Source organism: Saccopteryx bilineata, chromosome 9 (assembly GCF_036850765.1).
Source record: "Saccopteryx bilineata isolate mSacBil1 chromosome 9, mSacBil1_pri_phased_curated, whole genome shotgun sequence".
NCBI lineage: Eukaryota > Metazoa > Chordata > Mammalia > Chiroptera > Emballonuridae > Saccopteryx > Saccopteryx bilineata.
Genome location: NC_089498.1, coordinates 30,929,169 through 30,949,882, shown reverse-complemented (window position 1 = coordinate 30,949,882; position 20,714 = coordinate 30,929,169). Strand labels below are relative to the sequence as shown.

The window sequence follows — 20,714 nt, the reverse complement described above, 5'->3', positions numbered from 1 at the left end:
GGGTTCAGGGGCGAAGAAAGAGGCAGACAGACTTCCTTGCCAGCCTCTGCCCGGCACAGCTCCAAGTCTGCGGCTGACTCTTGCTGCTGCCCCAAACGCCCAGTCTGGCCAGTTTGAGCATGTGCAGTGGGTATGTTGAGCAGAGGTGAGGTGCCCGGGCCCTGGCCAGGCCCAAGGGATGGGGCGAGGGAGCCCTGTGGCCAGCAGAGCACCTGCCATGAGCGTCTGGAGAGTAGCGCCAGCCTCAGGGCTGATGAGCCGGCTGGCCTGGGAGGGGAGCGAGAAGAGCATGCTGGCTCAGAGCAGCCTGGCCCTCCTCCCCCCCGCAAAAGAGACAAAACAGCCAGGCCTTCTCTGGGCTCAGCAAGGAAAGGAAGAGTGGAGGAGGTGCCTCAGAATTCCGAGGACCTCTGACGAGCTTCAGGCTCCAGGCATCAAACGTTTAATCCTCATGTTAATGGGGCCAGGCTAGCTCTAGAACCCCCCCATTTACAGATAAGCAATAGATGCCCAGAGAGCTCAGGACACCTGCTTAAGGCCACAGACAGGATGTCTAAGCCCCCAACCAATCCTTCTTTCCTGCACCGAATTCCTGGTGCTTCTTCTCACTGGAGCCGCCTCCTCCAGCTGGGAGGCTCTTCAGCAAGCAGGACCGTGCTGGGCAGTGCACCCCGTTGCCATGTCCCCTCCTGGTGCCTATCTTCTGCATTCTAGTCACACTACCCAGTCATTAGGACAACCCATATCCATCTGCATCTTCCGTAACAGCCCCCGATGGCTGGGGCATCTTCCAACTGACCTCCAGCCCATCAGGCCACTTTTGCAAAAATAACAAGTAGTAGCCAGATTCGAGCTGATCAGAAAGAGCAGTTGTGCTCACCTCTCCCTCGCAATGGGTACTCCTTTCTCTTCCTGGACAGAAGAGCATCCCCTTGCCTGTGGGATCAATGTGACCAGCAGCGCCCACACTCCATCCCACCAGGCCTTTAGCAGCTGGTGCTACTAGATCCAGAGTGACTGAGAGCAGGGGATCCGTGGAGCCCCTGACATTTAGCAGAGCCTGGCCCAGCCATGGTGGGCCGTCAGTGTTTGATAAAGGGATGCAAAACAGATGGATAAATAAATGCCACACAGGTGGCCAGCAGGCTAAGCACTGGGCTCCAATCTACCCCAGGCCCAAACCCGCTGTGTCCAGCTCCTGATTCAATGTTCTTTCCTTCCATCAGACCACCCAGCCTGGACCTCACAAGGTGATTTTTCAGTGGTAACCTTGACCTGCCTTGCAAATAGTCTTCCTTTTCAAGGGTCTCCAGGGAACTTTTTGAGGCTTATGTTCCTTTTCAGAGGTGTTAGATTCTAATGATGTGTGAGCCTTCCTATGGGAATAACACATAACCAGTGGCCTAGGCCTTTTGGAGCCCGGGCTGTGGGGTGGTCCTGATGCTCACACTTGGGGACAGCAGTGCCTGCTCTGACGGGCAGAGTTGGCAAGCTGGGCCACGGCACTAAGCCTGGCTTCTTCTGCCCCCACAATGACCTCATAAGACCCTCAATTCCACATTAGAGCCTCTGTTCTTTCATTCTTTACATATAATTCTCATTTAAGGAGCATTCCAATTGATAACAGCAGTCCACTCTTATCAAAAACCAGCACTGGGCCAGCCTGGGAAGGTCTCATTTCACTAAATTCTCACAGCAGCCCTCCAAGAAAGGCACCCACTTTACAGACAGGAAAACTGAGGGCAAGAGGAGCCAGGAGCACCACCCACAGTTACCCAATAGACCAGGGGTCCCCAAACTGCGACCCCCTGAGGCCATTTATCCGGCCCCCACCGCACTTCCGGAAGGGGCACCTCTTTCATTGGTGGTCGGTGAGAGGAGCATAGTTCCCATTGAAATACTGGTCAGTTTGTTGATTTAAATGTACTTGTTCTTTATTTTAAATATTGTATTTGTTCTCATTTTGTTTTTTTACTTTAAAATAAGATATGTGCAGTGTGCATAGGGATTTGTTCATAGTTTTTTTTTTATAGTCTGGCCCTCCAACGGTCTGAGGGACAGTGAACTGGCCCCCTGTGTAAAAAGTTTGGGGACCCCTGCAATAGACTGTCACATAGTTGCATTTCCTAAATTCCCGGATACATGCTTCTTGCCATCTGAATGGGCTTTGCTTCTTTTTTTCTCTCAAAGTATTTTTATTAAATCAATGATGTGGCCTGACCTGTGGTGGTGCAGGGACTCAAGCGTCGACCTGGAACAATGAGGTCACTGAATCAAAACCCGGGGCTTTCCTGGTCAAGGCACATATGGGAGCTAATGCTTCCTGCTCCTCCCTCTTCTCTCTCTGTCTTTCTCTCTATCTCTATCTCTCTCTGTCTCCTCTAAAATGAATAAATAAATAAAAATAATTTAAAAAATAATTTTAAAAAATAAATCAATGATTATCTTACTCTCAATAAAGACAGAGAGTCAGAGAGAGGGATAGATAGGGACAGACAGACAGGAACGGAGAGAGATGAGAAGCATCAATCATCAGTTTTTTGTTGCGACACCTTAGTTGTTCACTGATTGCTTTCTCACATGTGCCTTGACCGTGAGCCTTCAGCAGACCGAGTAACCCCTTGTTCAAGCCAGCGACCTTGGGTCCAAGCTGGTGAGCTTTGCTGAAACCAGACAAGCCCGCGCTCAAGCTAGCGAGCTCGGGGTCTTGAACCTGGGTCCTTGGCATCCCAGTCCGACGCTCTATCCACTGCGCCACCGCCTGGTCAGGCTCAATCAGCAGTGTCTTAACATATGAGAAACACAGTTGTAATCAGGAAGTGTAGGAACTCTCATCTGCCTGGTGTCTATACCTACAAGGTGCCCAGAGCCATGCCTTCTACCCCTGAATGCCCGGAGGCAGCTTGACACTGAGCTGTACCTGTGGGCCTTGAACCCAGCAGTCTGGCTCTGGATCTCTGTTTTTCCCAAAGCATCATATATTGGAGTGCTTTGAGCTGCTGGGGTTTTGGAGGCCCAACCTGTGCTCAGTCCTGCAGTGGGCCAGTGACTCAGGCAGGCAGCAGAGCTGGAGAAGAGCTGTAAGGAAAGGAAGTCATCTGGCCCAGACTGTCCTGAGCTCCCTCAAGGTAGAAAAGGCTCTGGAAGTGGAAGCCCTGCACTGTGCAGGCCTCCAGGCAGGGCACGAGGCTCCTCTGAGCACTGGTCCAGACACCTCCAGCTCACAGCGGGCAGCCCTGACCGGGCCCCTGACCCCCACCCGCGCCCTGGCAGCTGGGCAGTGCAGGCAGGCAGGAGGTCTGGAAGCAGATCAGGAAGAACAGAGTCCTCATTCATGAGCATGTTTATGAAGAAGGAAAAAAAATGTGTGTGAACTGCATGATGAAACTCAAACCCTTAGTGCTTAATGAGAAATATGAGTCAGGGCCCGGCCGGCAGAAGGCCTGGGCGTTCCAGGTGTCTGTGGAAACAGCCAGAGTCAGGGGCCGAGGTGGACAGCAGGGCCGTCTCTGGTCTGGCAGACCCTGCCTCAATCACGGTGAGGAAGATCCAAGGGCCGTGGCTGACCTGTCTCTCAGAGGGGGCCACCACTCCTGGGAGAAAGTGGGGACACCCCCTGCCTTGAAGAAACTGAGGCGTGTTCTAGCAGAAGCTCTCTGAGCAGAATTTGGAATTTCCTTTGGCCAATGTGAGAGGGTGGGGCTGGGGTGTCACTAAAAATGCAGTTGTGCCCTCAGCTGGCCTCTGCTGCTAGAAGGACAGGCGAGGCTGGAAATGAGCCCCCAGGAGGCCTCACTCCTCCTCCAGGGCCTTAGCAGGGCAGAGGAAGTGTCTGCGTCGCATTCCCCTTTAAAGCACAAGAAGCCACTGCACAGTATGTGTGTGCAGGTGTGTGTGCACGCACGAGTTCACCTTCCCAGACACCACCAGCCCTGCTCTGAGAGCACTGGGACTCCCCTAGGCACCTCCCTCACAGATTCACCAGCTCACCAGGCACTGGAAGGTTGCCTCCACCCCTCTGGACACAGCGTGCATGGCAGACAGCAACTTGCTCATGACAAAGGCAGAGCAAATGCTGCACAGTGAACAGACTCAGAGACTCAGTTAAACCCAGCAGGTCTCCTCCTAGACCCAGGGGCCCTGGTGCCCAAACTTCAGACAGCCACCACACGGCAGGAAGATGTGACCACACCGCCATCCCCCAACCCCTCTGAAAAGCCACCACCCACCACTGCCTGTGCCTGGCAATGCCAACCTCTGGGCTTGGTCCTGAGAGTGGGGCTGAGCTCTGTTCTGAAGGGCGGGGTTGTGGGAACGAGGGAACGAGCTGGGGAGGCAGCTGCTGGGTTCTTCAGACCAAGCTGGCCCGTGGGACCACATTGCTCAGCACAGGACCTGGTGCTCTGGGAACCAGGTGCATGAACTTGGGATGAATTTGGGTGGTACAAGTGTGAATGGTGTAACTGGGAAAGACTCTTGGGAGTCAAAGATTAAGAATATTAAGAATCCCCCTTCTAGGCCCTGGCCGGGTGGCTTAATGGATAAAGTGTCATCCTGCTGTGCTGAGATTGCAGGTTTGACCCCTAGTCAGGGCACACATGAGGAGCAATCAGTGAGTGCACAACTAAATGAAACAACTTAGTGGAACGTGGCTTCTCTCTCTCTCCCTTCATCTTTCTCTCCCTCCCCCTCTCTCTCCCAAATCAATGGGAAAAAACCCCAACCCATTCTAGAGTCACATGACTGAGGCTCAGGGAGGGGTTGAGACACCTCCGAGCTATCTGAGCTTCCTTTGCCCCCACATTTGAGCTGAAATATCCAGCTCACATCGGGTGTCCTGGCTCCTTCTCAGAGTTTTTCCCACCAGCCCGGACTGCATGGGGTGTGACCCACATGTGCCTCCCTCCTGCCCATCAGAGAGCTCACGAGGAAGAGTCTGGGGGCCTGGTCCTTGCACAATACAGGAGAGCCCACTTTCCAAAACGGTACTCCCTCTACAGAAGAGTCCTCCATACGCACACACAAACACAGGCACACACACAGCCAAATAAAACAGACATCTGTAAACAGACAACCGGGCCAGGCATACGTAGCATGTACAGCTCACACAACACAAACACACTCACGCTGGCTCACGGGCATACCTGCACATGTACACAGAGAGAAAGACACACACACTCAACTCCTGTGTACACTCATGCCCACACCTGTGCACTCGTGGCTGCTCACACACAAAAGCCGCAGTGCCCAGACTCACCCAACACTTGTGCACTCACATACACACACACACTCAGGCAATCACACAAGCACCACCACACCACACACACCCAAAGCCATATAAAGACACTCATGCAGAATGAGCCACACCCCACACAATGTGCAGGGGTTCAGACTCACCAACACACCTCGGCACCCATGTGCTCATGCACATACTCTTTCTCAAACTCTTGCACACATATATGCTTGTGTATATACCTACACGTGCCCATACTCCTTCATACATGTATACACATCCAAAATATATGCCCTCATACCTTGCATCTGTGCTCTCACACTCATCCACATCCCAACTCAAGTGTGTACACTCAGCATGCCCACCCTTGTATGCCAGCAAACAGACTGCAAAGCCAATTCCTCCTCCCCAGCCTGCTTGACAGGCATGTAGAAGGGACACTCACAGCAGCTTGAGGATTTCCACGTAGCAGCCGAGCGTGCGGTCAGCCTGGGGGCCCAGCTCGATGCTCATGGTGCTGCAGGCAGGGCTGACCATGAGGCAGTCGATGAGGTTGGGCTCGCTGTCGTTGCCCGTGCTGGCCGTCAGGGCCGGCTTGGCAGTGCTGGTGTGCTCCACCTCCACGTGGATCTCGCTGGAGGCCACGACCACCGACTTGAGGCGTGCCTCAGACAGCGTGGCTTCCTGAGACACCAGGTCCGGGCTGGGGTGCAGAAGGCGCAGAGGTAAGGTGGGCTTCCGGTCGCAGGGCTGCTGGCAGCCGTTCCGGATCTCCTTCAGGCTTGGGGAATTGTCTCGGCTGGGGAAGAGGCGGAGAGGGCACGTGAGAGCAGGCCGTGGGACGCAGCCTGACAGTCCTAACAGCTGTGAGCACAAGACCCAGTGAGCGCTCTGGCAAGCCAGGCTCCACCGTGCAATGCCAGCCAGTACTCCCACAGCATATGCCACAAGCGAATGCTCTTGTTTCCCAGTCCACAAGGGAGGAAACTGAGTCTTGATCTGGGAAAGTGGCTTGTTCATCGTCTCAAGACAGAAAGGTGGAGGTGGGTCCAACCCCAGCTGTCTGTCCCTAAAACACATGCTGTAGTCCCTGTTCATAGCAGGCACTCATCACACACTTGTTGAACGAATGAGGGAATGTTAACCCGTATCAGGTCATTCCACCAAGATGTCTTCCCTGGCCACCTTCCTGGCATGAGACTTACTAGGCAATTTTTCTTCTAATTTCTTCCTGTATCTAATTGTATCCCTTCTCCGAAGGCCAGAATGTCCTCCAGAACAAGGCCCAGGCCCTACCTCTACTGCCCCGCCCCCAGCCGGGTAAAAAAGTTCAGGCCCCACTCTCCACCAAGGAGATGCCAAACCCCAGAATTACAAACCCCTGGACCCTGCAGGCCCCTTCTGTGCAAGGCAGCCCCTAGTGATAGCACCTCCAAGCTCCTGGAGGAACATGGCTGTGCAGGTGTTAGCAGCTGTTAAATGAGAAAGGGCTCTATGCATCACTGATGTCACATTTGCTTGTTTGAGAAGTGCTGGGCCAAACAAAATGAAATTAGTGCCTGGAGGCTGGTTAAAGCACCTCCTCACTAGGCACTTCCCAACATTACCAGGTGGCACATGGACTGAAGGTAACTCCAGCACTGGTTTCTGTTTTTGGTGCCCCTAGGCTGGCATCATGCTAAGTGCTACCCTCAGGTTTCCAGGTACCTCTGTATGGCAGTGTTACCATCGCCATTGTTTGGGTAGGGAAAGACGCGCCCAGAGGTCAAATGACCTACCCTCGATAACAGGGCTCACAAGTGGAAGGGGCTAGGATTTGACACCATGGTGGCTTCCAAGATCCCCTATGATCACGTGTAGGTCCTCCCCCTCCATGATGTCTTCTGACTTTTTCCACCTGCCACCCTGACCCTGCCTCTGAACCAGAGCTTTCCATTCCTGTCTGGATACCAGTGTCCCTTGGGACACATCTAAGCATCCTGAAGCGCATTAGATCGGAGTCTCTGGTGGGGTCTGGACATCAGTAACTTTTAGGGTTCCCTGTTGTGCAGTCGAGGTTGAGTCTACTGCTCCAAGTGAAGACTGAGAGTACAATGGTATGATCACACACAGTTTGTACAGTCCCTCTCTAAGTGTGCCATATGCGCGTGCCCTGTGCTTCTGAAGATGCACAATCTTCTTGTGCACAAGGCCAGGCCTGAGCACAGACCTCGGACCCAATGCACACAGAGGGCCTGGATTTACCCAGCATGTGCCATGAGCCAGGCCTGAGCACAGACCTCGGACCCAATGCACACAGAGGGCCTGGATTTACCCAGCATATGCCACGAGCCAGGCTTGAGCACAGACCTAAGACCCAATGCACACAGAGGGCCTGAATGTACCCAGCATGTGCCATGAGCCAGGCCTGAGCACAGACCTCGAACCCAATGCACACAGAGGGCCTGGATTTACCCAGCATATGCCATGAGCCAGGCCTGAGCACAGACATCGGACCCAATGCATACAGAGGGCCTGAATTTACCCAGCATATGCCATGAGCCAGGCCTGAGCACAGACCTCAGACCCAATGCATACAGAGGGCCTGAATGTACCCAGCATGTGCCATGAGCCAGGCCTGAGCCCAGAACTCGGACCCAATGCACACAGAGGGCCTGAATGTACCCAGCATGTGCCATGAGCCAGGCCTGAGCAAGACCACCAAGGATGTTTGATAAATATGCTTTTAACTTTGCTAGCGAGAAACAAAAGCCATGGGCTGAAGTCCGAAAATTCTATGGTTGATGGAAAATTGTGTGTGGTCTGTTTGGGGAGGGCTGCGTAACTCTCTATGGGTTCAGAGCTAATTTGCTCTCAAATGTTCAACACTCCATTTCCCTTTGTTTGCCTTTGCTGGGATTTAGGAGTGGATTTTCAAGGCTGTTTGGCTTAGAGCGGGTGATTTTCCAGTGAGCCACGCTAACCTGGGTCAAGTTGTCTGTTCTTTTGCGTGTGAGTACATCGTGTACCACTGATGTACCACTGAGAGCACGGTGGATGGGCCCTCAGGACACCATGGGGCTTTTTATCTTCGGGGACTGACCAATGGGGTGGGATGGACCTGCACCCGAGAGAAGTCTCGCAGTCGTGTGGCCCTTGTGAGGAACCAATGGCATAGCTTGGAACCCAGACTGCCGCCGGCTCTGAGGGGGCTGGGCAGTTCTGTGCTGGCAGTTGGGGCAGAAGTGTGCAGGAGGCAGCAAGCCCGGCCTTATCCTCCCTGCGTCTCCACCCCGAGCACCTGGTTACAGCCACCGGCTCACAGTCCCTCAAGGTCATGCCTACCCACTCCAGTCCATCCTCCACGCAGCTGCTGCCAGAGGGGAATTTGGAAACTGACAGACATCTCATCGAGTCCCTCTTAAAAACCATCAGTGAAGCCAATGCTCTCAGAATAAAAACTCTGCAATTCAGACCAAGGCACAGCTCGGCCACTCAAAGTGTGGGCCCCAACCAGCAGCATCAGCATTCCTGGGAGTCGACCAGACAAGCGGAGTCGCGGGCGCTGCCCAGACCTACTGAGTCTGAACCTGCATGTAACCCGCAGCCCCGGGAGCAGCTCAGCACAGGTTTGAGAAGCTCCGCAGTACAAGTCTCTCCACCTCAGCTCTCTTCTCCAACGACCTTTTGCTTCTCTTTCTACTCTCTGCCATTGTCAGTTTACTTCATTCCCTCCCCTTCTGTGGCCCTTTGTGTTTAGGATGGAGCAAATCACCTGAGGAGCTTGCCCAGAAAGTGGATTCCTGGGCTCAACCTGTAGTGTGGTGTCCAGGAGTCTGCTTTTTAAAGAAGCAGTTCAGAGGATCCTGGAGCAGGTGGTTAAGGAACATATTTATAGATAGACAAATACGACTACGGCGACTTCATCTGTCCCACCAGGCCTTTGCACGTTCTGTTCTCCCTGCCTGGATCATCTCATCCTGCCTCTTGCCTCGTTGACATCTAGGAAGTCTCAACCTCCCTAAAGAAATCTCCCTAAAGGATCCCTCCTCACCTGCCCCGAGAGAAGGTGTTCTCAATTCTGGCCATGAACTCAACTTGCCTGGGGAGTTAAAACAAAACAGAACATTCCCATGCTAGGGCCATGCCAATGCAATCAGAATCGTAGTAGGTGGGGCCCAGGTACCACTTTCCCCCCTTTTTTTGGCAATATAACCAGCAGTACGCTGGTAAATTTCTAACAACCCAGTCTCTAGAAAAAGAAAGTCCTGTTTTGTAGTGTTTGCCAATTTCCTTGGTGTAAATACTCCCACTGTGACCAAATTCAAGCCACCAACGTGCCATCACTGACTGGAACAGGGAAGAGGGGTACTTCCAAATGCAACAGGGGTGCTTCCAAATGCAACAGGGCTCCAGCATACTGTGGGTAAAACTTAAACACAGACTAGTGAAGTGCTTATATCTTAGGTGCAGAGATTCATGAGTTTTTAACCCACTCCCGTGTAATAACCAGCCACCAGATCAGGATTCCTCCACCTTGACACCAGACATTTAAGGCCAGATAATTCTGGTAATTTGGGGAGGGGGGGCTGTCCTGCATCTGGGAGCATGTTCAGCAGCATTCCTGACTTCCACCCACTGAATGCCCACTCTCCACCCAAGTGGTGGCAATTCAAAATGTCTCCAAACATTGTCAAATATCCTCCGGAGGTCAAATTTGCCCCCTGTTGAGAACCACTGGCCCAGATCAAGATGTGAAACATTTCTAGAAGCTTCTCTTAAGCCTTTCCATCTAACTTCCCACCCCAAAGGTAGCCACAATTCTGGCCTCTATCATCACAGATATTCATCTTGCCTGTTCTCGAACTTGAAGAAAAAGGAATCATACTGTACGTATAATCTGGCTCTGACTTCTTTCATCCAGTATTACATTTGTGAGATTTATTCATGGCTGCACCAATTCATTAATTCCTGCTGCTATACACTATGGCTTTTGAGAACAGACCCCTAACTTATTTACCTATTCTACTGTTCTTGCAGGACGCTGGAGTCGAGGCAGACTTCAATTTGGGGCTATTAGAAATAATGCTGCTAAAAACATTCTTGTTCGTGTTTTCTGATGGATATGCCAAAAGCTACAAGGAGCTGGGTCATAGAGGAGACATACATTGTTTTACATCCTGATTTTGTAAAGCCTTCTCAGGTGACTCACATGCAGCCAGGGTTGAGACTCCCAGCAGGAGACTGTGTTAACGATGCCCCTGGCTTCTGCCTCACCACCCTGATCAAACTGGACCACTGCTTGCTTACTCACACCCCTTTCCCACTGGTTCACCAGCTGCTCTGGGGTCCCGCCCGGCTGGTTCACTTCTATACCTTCAACACCTGGCACCTGACGGGTCGCGCTAAATGAGTACTGAGTGGATGAGAAGGACGAAGGCTGGCTAGTGCTGTCCCCAGTCCTTTAACAAGGCAGCAGTGTGCAGGCTCCTGACCCTGCTTGTTTCCACCTCCCTTCCCCAGAAATGGGACCTGAAGAGATTTCCAGCATCCCTGTCTCTGTGCCTCCTGCAGCCGGGTCAGTGATACCCTGCTCCAGGGCCCCCTGGCCGGGCTTTGGACACGCAGAGGGAAAACTCTTGGACGTGTGGTTTCCTGCTCCTGCCCCCACCTGAGTCCCAGTCAGGTGCCCAGGGACAGGGCCCCAGGAGGCTGAGATGAGTCAGAGTCTTTGGGAGGAAAAGAAGCTTGAGAGGGTGTGTGTGTGTGTGTGTGTGTGTGTGTGTGCGCACGCACACACACATGTATACACACACATGAGTGGCAGGCTGAGTCTGAAATGCATGCAGATCTGATTGACTCCAGTGCTAGAGCATGTGAGGTCAAGCGCAAAAAGCCACCCCTGTGTAGGGATGCACAGGTGGCTACAGACAGGCCATGCACTACCCTCTGACCATCTTCTTTTCTACTTTTGACATAACATGCCGTAGGGTATATGACAGGCCCTTGGGAATGGCCAGCACGGCATCTTCATGTTCTGGCCTCAAGGGTATCATCACCTCCTTCTGAACAGGAAAATGATTCAAAATGGACATGGTCCCCTTTGAATATCTGGACCTGGGGCTGAGGACATTAAAAATAGTCATCCTCCCTTCTCAAGCCCTGTCCCAAGAAAGTAGCCCTGTATTAACCCTTTGAGTAGTACGAACATTCACGTACGTCCTCGTGCCTCCTGACCATCCAGAGTATGATCGTACATGTGTAAGGCAACATTAAAAAAAGGCAAATGTATGTTCTTTTTGTTTCTAAAAACTGGTTATCAAACAAACATTTTAAGTTAATAAAACTATAATTGGAACTAATTTCATTTTCTGAAAAGAAACTCATTCCCGGGGGTCAGTGAGCATGGAAAAATCTCCCTACTCAAAGGGTTAAGGTTCATTCTGCCCCTTCTGCAAGAACTCAGGATAGCATTGCTGCAGAAGCAGAAGCCCAGGTGCACGGCTCCCCGGGCTCAGAATGCTCCACTGCCTTCTCTTTAAGGACTGAACTACACTCCTGCTGCGTCCCCAGCTCCAGGTGCCTAGACATATTTTGGTCCCCCTGGAGTAGTGCACTGTACCCTTGAGCCACTGGACAGGACGGTTACAACAGATGCCATCTCTGCCCTGCACATCGTGTCCTCGCCAGTGACCCCAGGTCGCTGTAGGCAGTTCTACGCAAACTGATGGCACCTGCGTCACTGCATCCCAGGAGCGGTCCTCAATTAAGGAAGAATGGAGCTGACAGTAACTACCTCAGTGGCTCACCCCTCAGAGGACTCACTCCGAGACGTGCTTCATGCAGTCTCCCAGGACGTCCAGTGGGGATGTGCAGGGTCGCCTGCTTGTTAACACAGGCTGCCGTTTCTAGTTCCTGCCCTCTTCCCTGGTGCCTCCTGGGGCTCCTACCCGAATAATGCTTGCACCCAAACCCTGGGGACCCAGGGCAGTGGCCCTGCCATGCCTGCTGTCTGGTCACTGCTCCATTTTATTGTTTTCACACGATCCTGTGTCCTTACTTGTACGTTATCGTCCCCAGCAGAGGACAAGCTCTGGGCGGGAACCTGTGTCCCCTTTCATCCCCAGTGCCCACAGTACGCCTGGCTCCCAGGGGGCACTCAGGAAACACACAGGCAGACACGATTCTGTTTACCAGGACAAGGTGAAGAGGCAGTAAGCCTGACTGCCACTGCTGGGGAGACCCTTGCACACTGATACACATTTATAAACACATGTGCATGTCAGTGCACACACCCACACACGCACACAGATTCTCTCACACACGCACACACGCTCATGCTCCAATGTGTCACACGTGCCAGGTGTGAGAAATCTTCAGAATCAAACACTTGCTCCTAAAGCCAGGGCAACACATTAGCCTTGCAGTTGTTGGTGCCGATTCCGTTTGCTTCCCCAGTAAATCCCTGGGTCCTGGAATCAGTGAGCGCACGGGATTCGGCAAACACACGGAGGCCGCCTGCTGACAGCCACTCCACCTCCCTGCTGGTCAGATGTGGGCTAGCCTTGGTGACTCGGCCTCTCACTATCCCCACCCAGGGTGGGAGTGTGCCCCCCTGGGCCCTCTCGGTGGCAGCGGTGACTGACCTGTTGATGAACTCTTCATAGCAGGAGTAGATGGCAGCCAGGCACACGGCCACCAGGTTGGGTAGGACCCGGGGGTGAGGGCAGTGCCCTGTGGGACCGTGCATGCTGGAAAACAACGAAGGGCAGGGTGAGTGAGGGCTGCAGGGGGCACCCATGGCAGGGAGGTGGAGCAAAGCTGGAGGGGTCTCTGGGGAGTGCTCTGAGCCTTTTGTTGGGAGTTGGCAACACCGGGATTTGGGTTCTGGCTCTGCCACATGCAGGCAGCAGAAAGCCAAGCTCCAGACCCTGGGTGCCCGGATTCACGTCCAGCAGGGCAACCTCCACACTGTTTACTTAGCTATAAAATGGGACAACAGCCCCCTCCTTAATGGGTAACAATAAGGACCCAATTTTCTAATTCGTGGGAAGATTTAGCATATGGTGGCTATATGGCCCGGGACAGCCACATTTATGCCTGGGGGGTCGGAAATAATTATTCACAATACCTCATTTTACTTTCAAAAGTGGCCTGCTTTGGAAGAAAAATTATTATGGTCACCCTAACCTAGCACAGGGTCTGGGACACAGTGGCTAAGGCCTCTGTAAACGCAGCTATTATTATTAATCACGGCTATTCCTGCGCCTCAGTTTTCTTATCTGTAAAATGGGGCATTTGGGGACTGGGAAAAATGCCTGTAACATTCCTAAAAAATCAATGTGTGGCCCTGGCCGGTTGGCTCAGTGGTAGAGCATCGGCCTGGTGTGTGGAAGTCCCAGGTTCGATTCCTGGCCAGGGCACACAGGAGAGGCGCCCATCTGCTTCTCCATCCCTCCCCCTTTCCTTCCTCTCTGTCTCTCTCTTCCCCTCCTGCAGCCAGGGCTCCATTGGAGCAAAGGTGGCCTGGGCCCGGGCGCTGGGGATGGCTCCTTGGCCTCTGCCCCAGGCGCTAGAGTGGCTCTGGTCTCGACAGAGTGACGCCCCGGATGGGCAAAGCATCGCCCCCTGGTGGGCATGCTGGGTGGATCCCGGTCGGGCGCATGAGGGAGTCTGTCTGACTGCCTCCCCGTTTCCAGCTTCAGAAAAATACAAAAAAAAAAAAAAAGAAAAAGAAAAAAAAATCAGTGTGGACACAGACTAAGGAAGGCCTAACCTAAGATTTTTTGCAAACTGTTATTAACTGGATGTTTTAAAAGGACCTTGGCCTGACCAGGCAGTGGTGCAGTGGATAGAGCGACAGACTGGAATGCGGAGGACCCAGGTTCGAGACCCCGAGGTCACCAGCTTGAGCGCGGGCTCATCTGGTTTGAGCAACAGCTCACCAGCTTGGACCCAAGGTCGCTGGCTTGAGCAAGGGATTACTCGGTCTGCTGAAGGCCCATGGTCAAGGCACATATGAGAAAGCAATCAATGCTTTCAACTAAGGTGTCACAATGCGCAACGAAAAACTAATGATTGATGCTTCTCATCTCTCCATTCCTGCCTATCCCTGTCTATCCCTTTGTCTGACTCTCTCTGTCTCTGTAAAATAAATAAATAAACAAACAAACAAACAAATAAATAAAGGACCCTGAACTCACCCAGACTCTGGCAGAAGGACACATCACTTGTGTTTAGAAATGCTGTGTGAGTTGCAGGGGAGGAGGCACACAGCTTCAAAACTGGCTTAACCAGGATATTTTGATTTTCTTAAAAAATAAGAGCCATGACAATGACCACTGATGCTGTCATCACATTTGTGCACTGTCCCTAGTGTTCATGTGTATTAGATTGCCGAACCCCTCACATTACCTGGACAAAGTGGGTGTAAGTGTTACAATGCTTATTTATAGATGAGAAAACCCAGGCACAGAGAATAATGTTTAAAAATCAAAGCAAAAGTAAGTCCCTCTCCCAAACACCAGAATGGAGTAAGAACCAGGATATTTGGCTTCCTTTTAGCCAAGTTTGGGAGGTGGCTGTTAAAATCCCCGATTGTGACTCTTCAAGGCCACGGGGTATCATTTCCTACACACCTGACACGTGCAGCCGAAGGATGTGAGGCCCATGGGAATATTCAGAATATTCAGAACCGTTACCATTTCCTGAGTTCCTATTGAACATCAGGTATTATGCTAGGGGCTTCTGTATGTATCATCTTACTTAATCACTCAACAACTACTGTGTGGAGGAAACAGGCTCAGAAAGATACAGCAAGTGGCTCAATGTCACGCGGCAAGGAAGTGCCTTAGAAAAGACCACGTGGCCCTGGCCGGTTGGCTCAGTGGTAGAGCGTTGGCCTGGCGTGCAGAAATCCCGGGTTTGATTCCCGGCCAGGGCACACAGAAGTGCCCATCTGCTTCTCCACCCCTCCCCCTCTCCTTCCTCTCTGTCTCTCTCTTCCCCTTCCGCAGCCGAGGCTCCATTGGAGCAAAGATGGCCCGGGTGCTGAGGATGGCTCCTTGGCCTCTGCCCCAGGCGCTAGAGTGGCTCTGGTCGCGACAGAGCATCGCCCCCTGGTGGGCATGCCAGGTGGATCCCAGTCGGGCGCATCCCAGTCGGGCGCATGCAGGAGTCTGTCTGACTGTCTCTCCCCGTTTCCAGCTTCAGAGAAATACCAAAAAATAAAAGAAAAGACCACGTGTGGTAAGGAGGATCCAGGAGATCCTCGCAGAAGATGAGATGCTCATGGCCTGTGAACATCAGTGGCTCCTCTTTGAAATCAATAATCAATAGAGTACATGGTTCTGGGGTGGAGGAAAAGCAGGCTTGCAGGCCTGGGAGGGGAGGGGTCGGCTGGGAGACACACCTTTGAATAAACTTCTTCACCACTTCCATCCCCGCATTGAGTTCGTTCAAAGCAAGGATGTACTCCTGAGTAAACAGCCTCAGCCGCGGGCACTTCCCGAAGTCCTGCAGAGAGAACAGAGGGTTGGAGTTGGGACACGCTGCAGGGAGGCCAGGAGACAAGAAGGGATGCTGGGACCCGCGCTGCCTGCAGCCACTGGTGCAGAAGGCAATGGGGAGCGGCCAGCCACCTCTTCTTTCTAGAAAGCACACACAATACTTACCTGGAAGGAAAGATGCCATGATCATGTAGAAAGCACATACATTTTCACCTGAAAAAATTTGCCGTCACACTCTTGCTTACACCCTTTGTGTACACCAATGGAGATCAGAAAATGTCCTGTCATACCTGTCATAGGGGGATTTCTGGCATGTGTAGCCAACCCATTGGGATGGCACCAACCCACCTCTGTGGTTGGGCAGGGCCAGCATGCCACACAGCCATGCTGAGAAAACAGCCGAACTGGGGCCTCCCTTCCGCACGGCCATGAGGGGACTGCAGATGTCAGCCAGGCCTCAACACGCCTGGGGAGGCTGCACACTTCCCCTCTGCAGCCGAGTCTGTGGGCCCCTCCTTTCTGTGCACTGTTACCTGATGCCTCTCAGAGCAGCAAAGTCAGAAGATGCCCCAAGCTGGGGCCATCAACTTGGGGGGTTGCTTTAGGACTTCCTGGGGGTATGAAGGAAGCAAAGGTAGTGTGCTGGACAACTGTAATGCCCTGTGTCCCCAAATATCTTTAGTGAGGAGACACCCGCTCCTTCTCCTGAGAGGGCTGAGGCAGCCCGAGAACCAATGTGGCCCCAGGGGTGAAGGTCCCCAGTCCAGAGACCCCTAGGCCTCTCCCGGCCGCCCTAGCCACCGCTGCACTCCACAGCTCAGCTCAAGGAGCGTTCAAGGACTCTGGGTGTGGAAAAGCCACCACAAAGGGCACATGGGATCTAAAAGGGCAGATGACACAGATGAATGAGCTCAAAAAAAGCTGATTGGACAAGTAAGGGTGTTTGTGAAAAACGTGTGAGAGACACGGGCTGTGGGAGGAGGTGTGCGTGAGCGACGCGGGGTGTGGGAGGAGGTGTGCGTGAGCGACGCGGGGTGTGGGAGGAGGTGTGCGTGAGCGACGCAGGGTGTGGGAGGAGGTGTGCGTGAGAGACGCGGGGTGTGGGAGGAGGTGTGCGTGAGAGACGCGGGGTGTGGGAGGAGGTGTGCGAGAGACGCGGGGTGTGGGAGGAGGTGTGCGTGAGAGACGCGGGGTGTGGGAGGAGGTGTGCGAGAGAGACGCGGGGTGTGGGAGGAGGTGTGCGAGAGAGACGCGGGGTGTGGGAGGAGGTGTGCGTGGGAGACGCGGGGTGTGGGAGGAGGTGTGCGTGGGAGACGCGGGGTGTGGGAGGAGGTGTGTAAAATGTGGAATATAGGAGGCGTGTGTGAGAGATGGGGGATGGAAGGGGGTATGTATAAGACATCCAGTATGGGAAGAGGTGTGAGAGAGACATGGGGTGTGGGAGAAGATGTGTATGAGAGACATGAAACATAAGACATGAATTATAAAAGAATATATGTGTAAAAGATGTGGTGTGTGTGTGTGAAACACAGGGTGTGAGAGGTGTGGGGTGTGGAAAGGAAGGACCATGTGCTGGGCAGTAAGCAGGTTAGAGAAAAGGTGGCCAGTGTGTGGTTTCTGGTCAGTAGTGGGCGCAGGCAGGAGGTGGAGGAGCATGAGGAGCATGAGAAGGAGGAGGAGGAGGAGGAGGAGGAGGAGGAGGAGGAAGAGGAGATGGAGGAGGAGGTGGTGGAGGAGGAGGAGATGGAAGAGGAGGAGAAGATGGAAGAGGAGGAGGAGATGGAAGAGAAGGAGGAGGAGGAGGAGGAGGAGGAGGAGGAGGAGATGGAGGAGAAAGAGGAAAAGAAGATGGAGGAGGAAGAGGAGATGGAGGAGAAAGGAGATGGAGGGGGAGGAAGAGGAGATGGAGAAGGGGGAGGAGGAGATGGAGGAGGGGGAGGGGGAGGAGGAGATGGAGGAGGAGAAGGAGGAGGAGGGGGACGAGGAGAGGTGGAGGAAGAGGAGATGGAGGAGGAAGAGGAGATGGAGGAGAAAGGAGATGGAGGGAGGAGGAGGAAGAGGAGATGGAGGAGGAAGAGGAGATGGAGGAGATGGAGGAGGAGGAGGAAGAGGAGATGGAGGAGAAAGGAGATGGAGGAGATGGAGAAGAGGGAGGAAGAGGAGATGGAGGAGAAAGGAGATGGAGGAGATGGAGGAGGGGGAGGAAGAGGAGATGGAGGAGGAGATGGAGGAAGAGAAGGAGGAGGAGGTGGGGGACGAGGAGGAGGAGGTGGGGGACGAGGAGGAGGGGGGAGGAGGAGGAGGAAGAGGAGGAGGAAGAGGAGGAGGAGGGGGTGGAGGAGGAGAAGGAGGAGGAACAACTTGTCCTACGTGAGGAAAAGGTAGGCTCCAAGCCCTGGGGGAAGATGCTCCATCTTCACCAACCAGCACAGCCCAAGGTGCCTGTATCTCACGTCAGCTGAAGCCTAATGAAGGGCCACTGAGCAAGGACAGAGGGACCCTGCCTGCTCCAATGAGTGATACTGTTAAAGGCTGACATTTTCTCAGATTCCCCAATGCAGCATGTCAATGGGGCGGGTGACAGAGCTCTGGCTAGTGTGGAAAGGCTATCAGCTCCAGGACTCATCAGGAGAAACAGCGCGGGAGAGAGAAGCGCCCATCAGGAGAGGTCTTGTGTCCATTCCCAGGTCCATAGTCAGAGACTGGAGGCTTTGTTACTGGACGTCTACAGCTGTGAGCTGGGTTTTGAATAGCCAGGAGGGGAAGTCACAGTGTGATCCTAAGGCTCACCAGCAAGAGAGAGGGCAGCCTGGTGGTCTCCAAACTAATCTGTCACTCCCACTGTCCCTCAGTGAAACCCATTTGATAAAAAGCCACCTGGATCAGGACTGTCATCTAAAACAAAACCAGTGACTTTCCTTATGGACCTAACTGATGCCCTGGACCCCCATGAAAGCTGAGTAGACTGAGCACCCCCTACACCCTCCGGCCAGCTCACATGAGCATTTCTGGAGCCGCCTGGTGCTTCTTCACCTGAGTCCACAGGGCTGAATTAGGGTCTTCACGACAATGTAGAGCTCATCTGATTCCATCCTGTCTACTAGGATCAGGCCTTTGTATGAGTAGGGCAGCAGAAGTCACAGAGAAAGCTCAGAAGGAACATACACGTGCATGCACACACATGCGTGTGTATACAAATACACACAGAGAGCAATGAACTAGAAGATGAGACCCTTGAATGACAACAAGACTGAAGCTTGACTGTGTTTTAGGACGCCCAGAGTCCTCTAGTCCCCTAGAACCAGGTGACAGGAAGCTGTGTGGCCTTGGGCTGCCATGCCTTCTCTGTGTCCTCACCGTAGAATAAGGACTGAGAGAACTTGGTTCTAAGCATCATTCCTCTACCTCTGTGGTTTATGATGCTATGAAAACTGCCCCAACTGAATCTTACTCTTACCTTTGCTACTGGATTTCTGGATAGTCAAGGCCGTTTCCTTCTAAATGAACATTACATATGGGTCTGGTAGCCTTTTGAAATGTGGATGAGGGTCAGCTTGCTTATTTGGAAAAGTCAAATATGCTCCCCTTAGACAGTAGGTCAGATCCCCCAGGGGTCCCCTGGGGACTGCAGCCACATCTTTGTGCCTCTCCTGCCACACCAGAACACTCCAATAAGTGGTGTGTGGACACAGGGACCAAGGTCACTCTAGGAGACACAGTTTAATGAATTGTTTAGGATCTATTGGGGAACATATCAAAAGACAGCTTCCATTTGAATCTAATTTTCATTTCTGCCCAATGAGTAACACTCTTTGAGACTATTAGCCTAAGATTCAGTTTGCTTATCCATGAAACTGGAGTACCTGATATATTTGCAAAATATGAACTCTGAGAATAGAGGAAGCTCTGAGATCCCAGAACACCACCCGTTTCCCAAATGCCTCCTGAGAAACACTGCAGTGTTTCTCACTGGTCACGCTACGCTGACAGGCATGGGGCTGGTGGCAGGCTAGGCACACTCACTAATCAGTGACTAGACTCCCCACACCAGCTGACAGTCCCAGCTCCAAAATGGTGCATCTGGCTCAAGACCAACTGCTAAGCTTCAGGAGCATTAAATGAGTGACAGCAAAGGCCTGCCACTCCCGCAACTGGTATAGCCACAATCCCTGCTTCGCCGGTCTGTTCTGCAGGAGGGGCTGGCTGCTCCTCTCGGCCCAGTCTACCGTTTCTCTTCCGACATAGTGTGTAATTAGTAAATGCTTTATAGCAGCTCCAGACTCAAGGACCACTTAGGGGAAGTTCTTTAAAAGTGAAGTGAGAATTTATGCCTGAGGGTCCCTGATCTCTGCCAGGCCACAACAGAGCTATAAATTCTGGATTTGCCCTGTAGCTGTTCTGACTTTTATCCAGAAAATTATTACATGGTCAACACTCCAGGCCCATAAAACTAGCCAAATATAAGGGAGATGTTGTATGGTTAAACCATGGGAGGCTGCCTGAATTTTAACACTTTCCCCTTTGAAGTTGGATGTTCCAAAAGATCCCTTAATGCACAAGTGTTTGGGTCAGACCGTGTATGCCTTGGGGCTCTGTCACTGACAAGTTGTGATGCGAGAAAGTCTTTTGCAAAGGTACTCCAGAACCTTCGCTTTGGACCCGGACAGGGTACAGCCCTCTGCTCCCACCACATCCACAGTGGTTTTAAAGCTAACAACCAGAGACCCTTGTTTCCCAAACAGCTGAAGACAGAGAGTGCTCTTGAAACTATTAAAGCCCAAGTTAAGGCAGCATTTCCCCTGCACCAAAAGATGGGGAGTTTCTTCATTAGTCCTGGAGAGAGATCAGAGTATCCCTCTCCCTTGTGTTCAGAAAACAAGAAATGCATTTATCTTAAACAAGGAAGGATCTCAGAAACAAGCAACAATTCAATTACAGTGCATGATTGCTCAGAGTAAACCGAATTCGTATGGCACCAACATCATTCAACTGGT

At 52.6% G+C, this 20,714-nt stretch overlaps 1 protein-coding gene across 1 annotated transcript in view; it reads right to left on the bottom strand.

Annotated features, from left to right (window-relative positions):
- CMIP (c-Maf inducing protein) overlaps window positions 1-20,714 on the bottom strand; it is a 256,807-nt gene that overhangs the window by 22,631 nt on the left and 213,462 nt on the right. The window contains exons 8-10 of the mRNA XM_066242475.1: window positions 15,624-15,727; window positions 12,859-12,963; window positions 5,679-6,032 (exon numbers count right to left, since the gene is read on the bottom strand). Coding sequence (XP_066098572.1) covers window positions 5,679-6,032; window positions 12,859-12,963; window positions 15,624-15,727 — 563 coding nt within the window. The remainder of the gene's footprint in view (window positions 1-5,678; window positions 6,033-12,858; window positions 12,964-15,623; window positions 15,728-20,714) is intronic.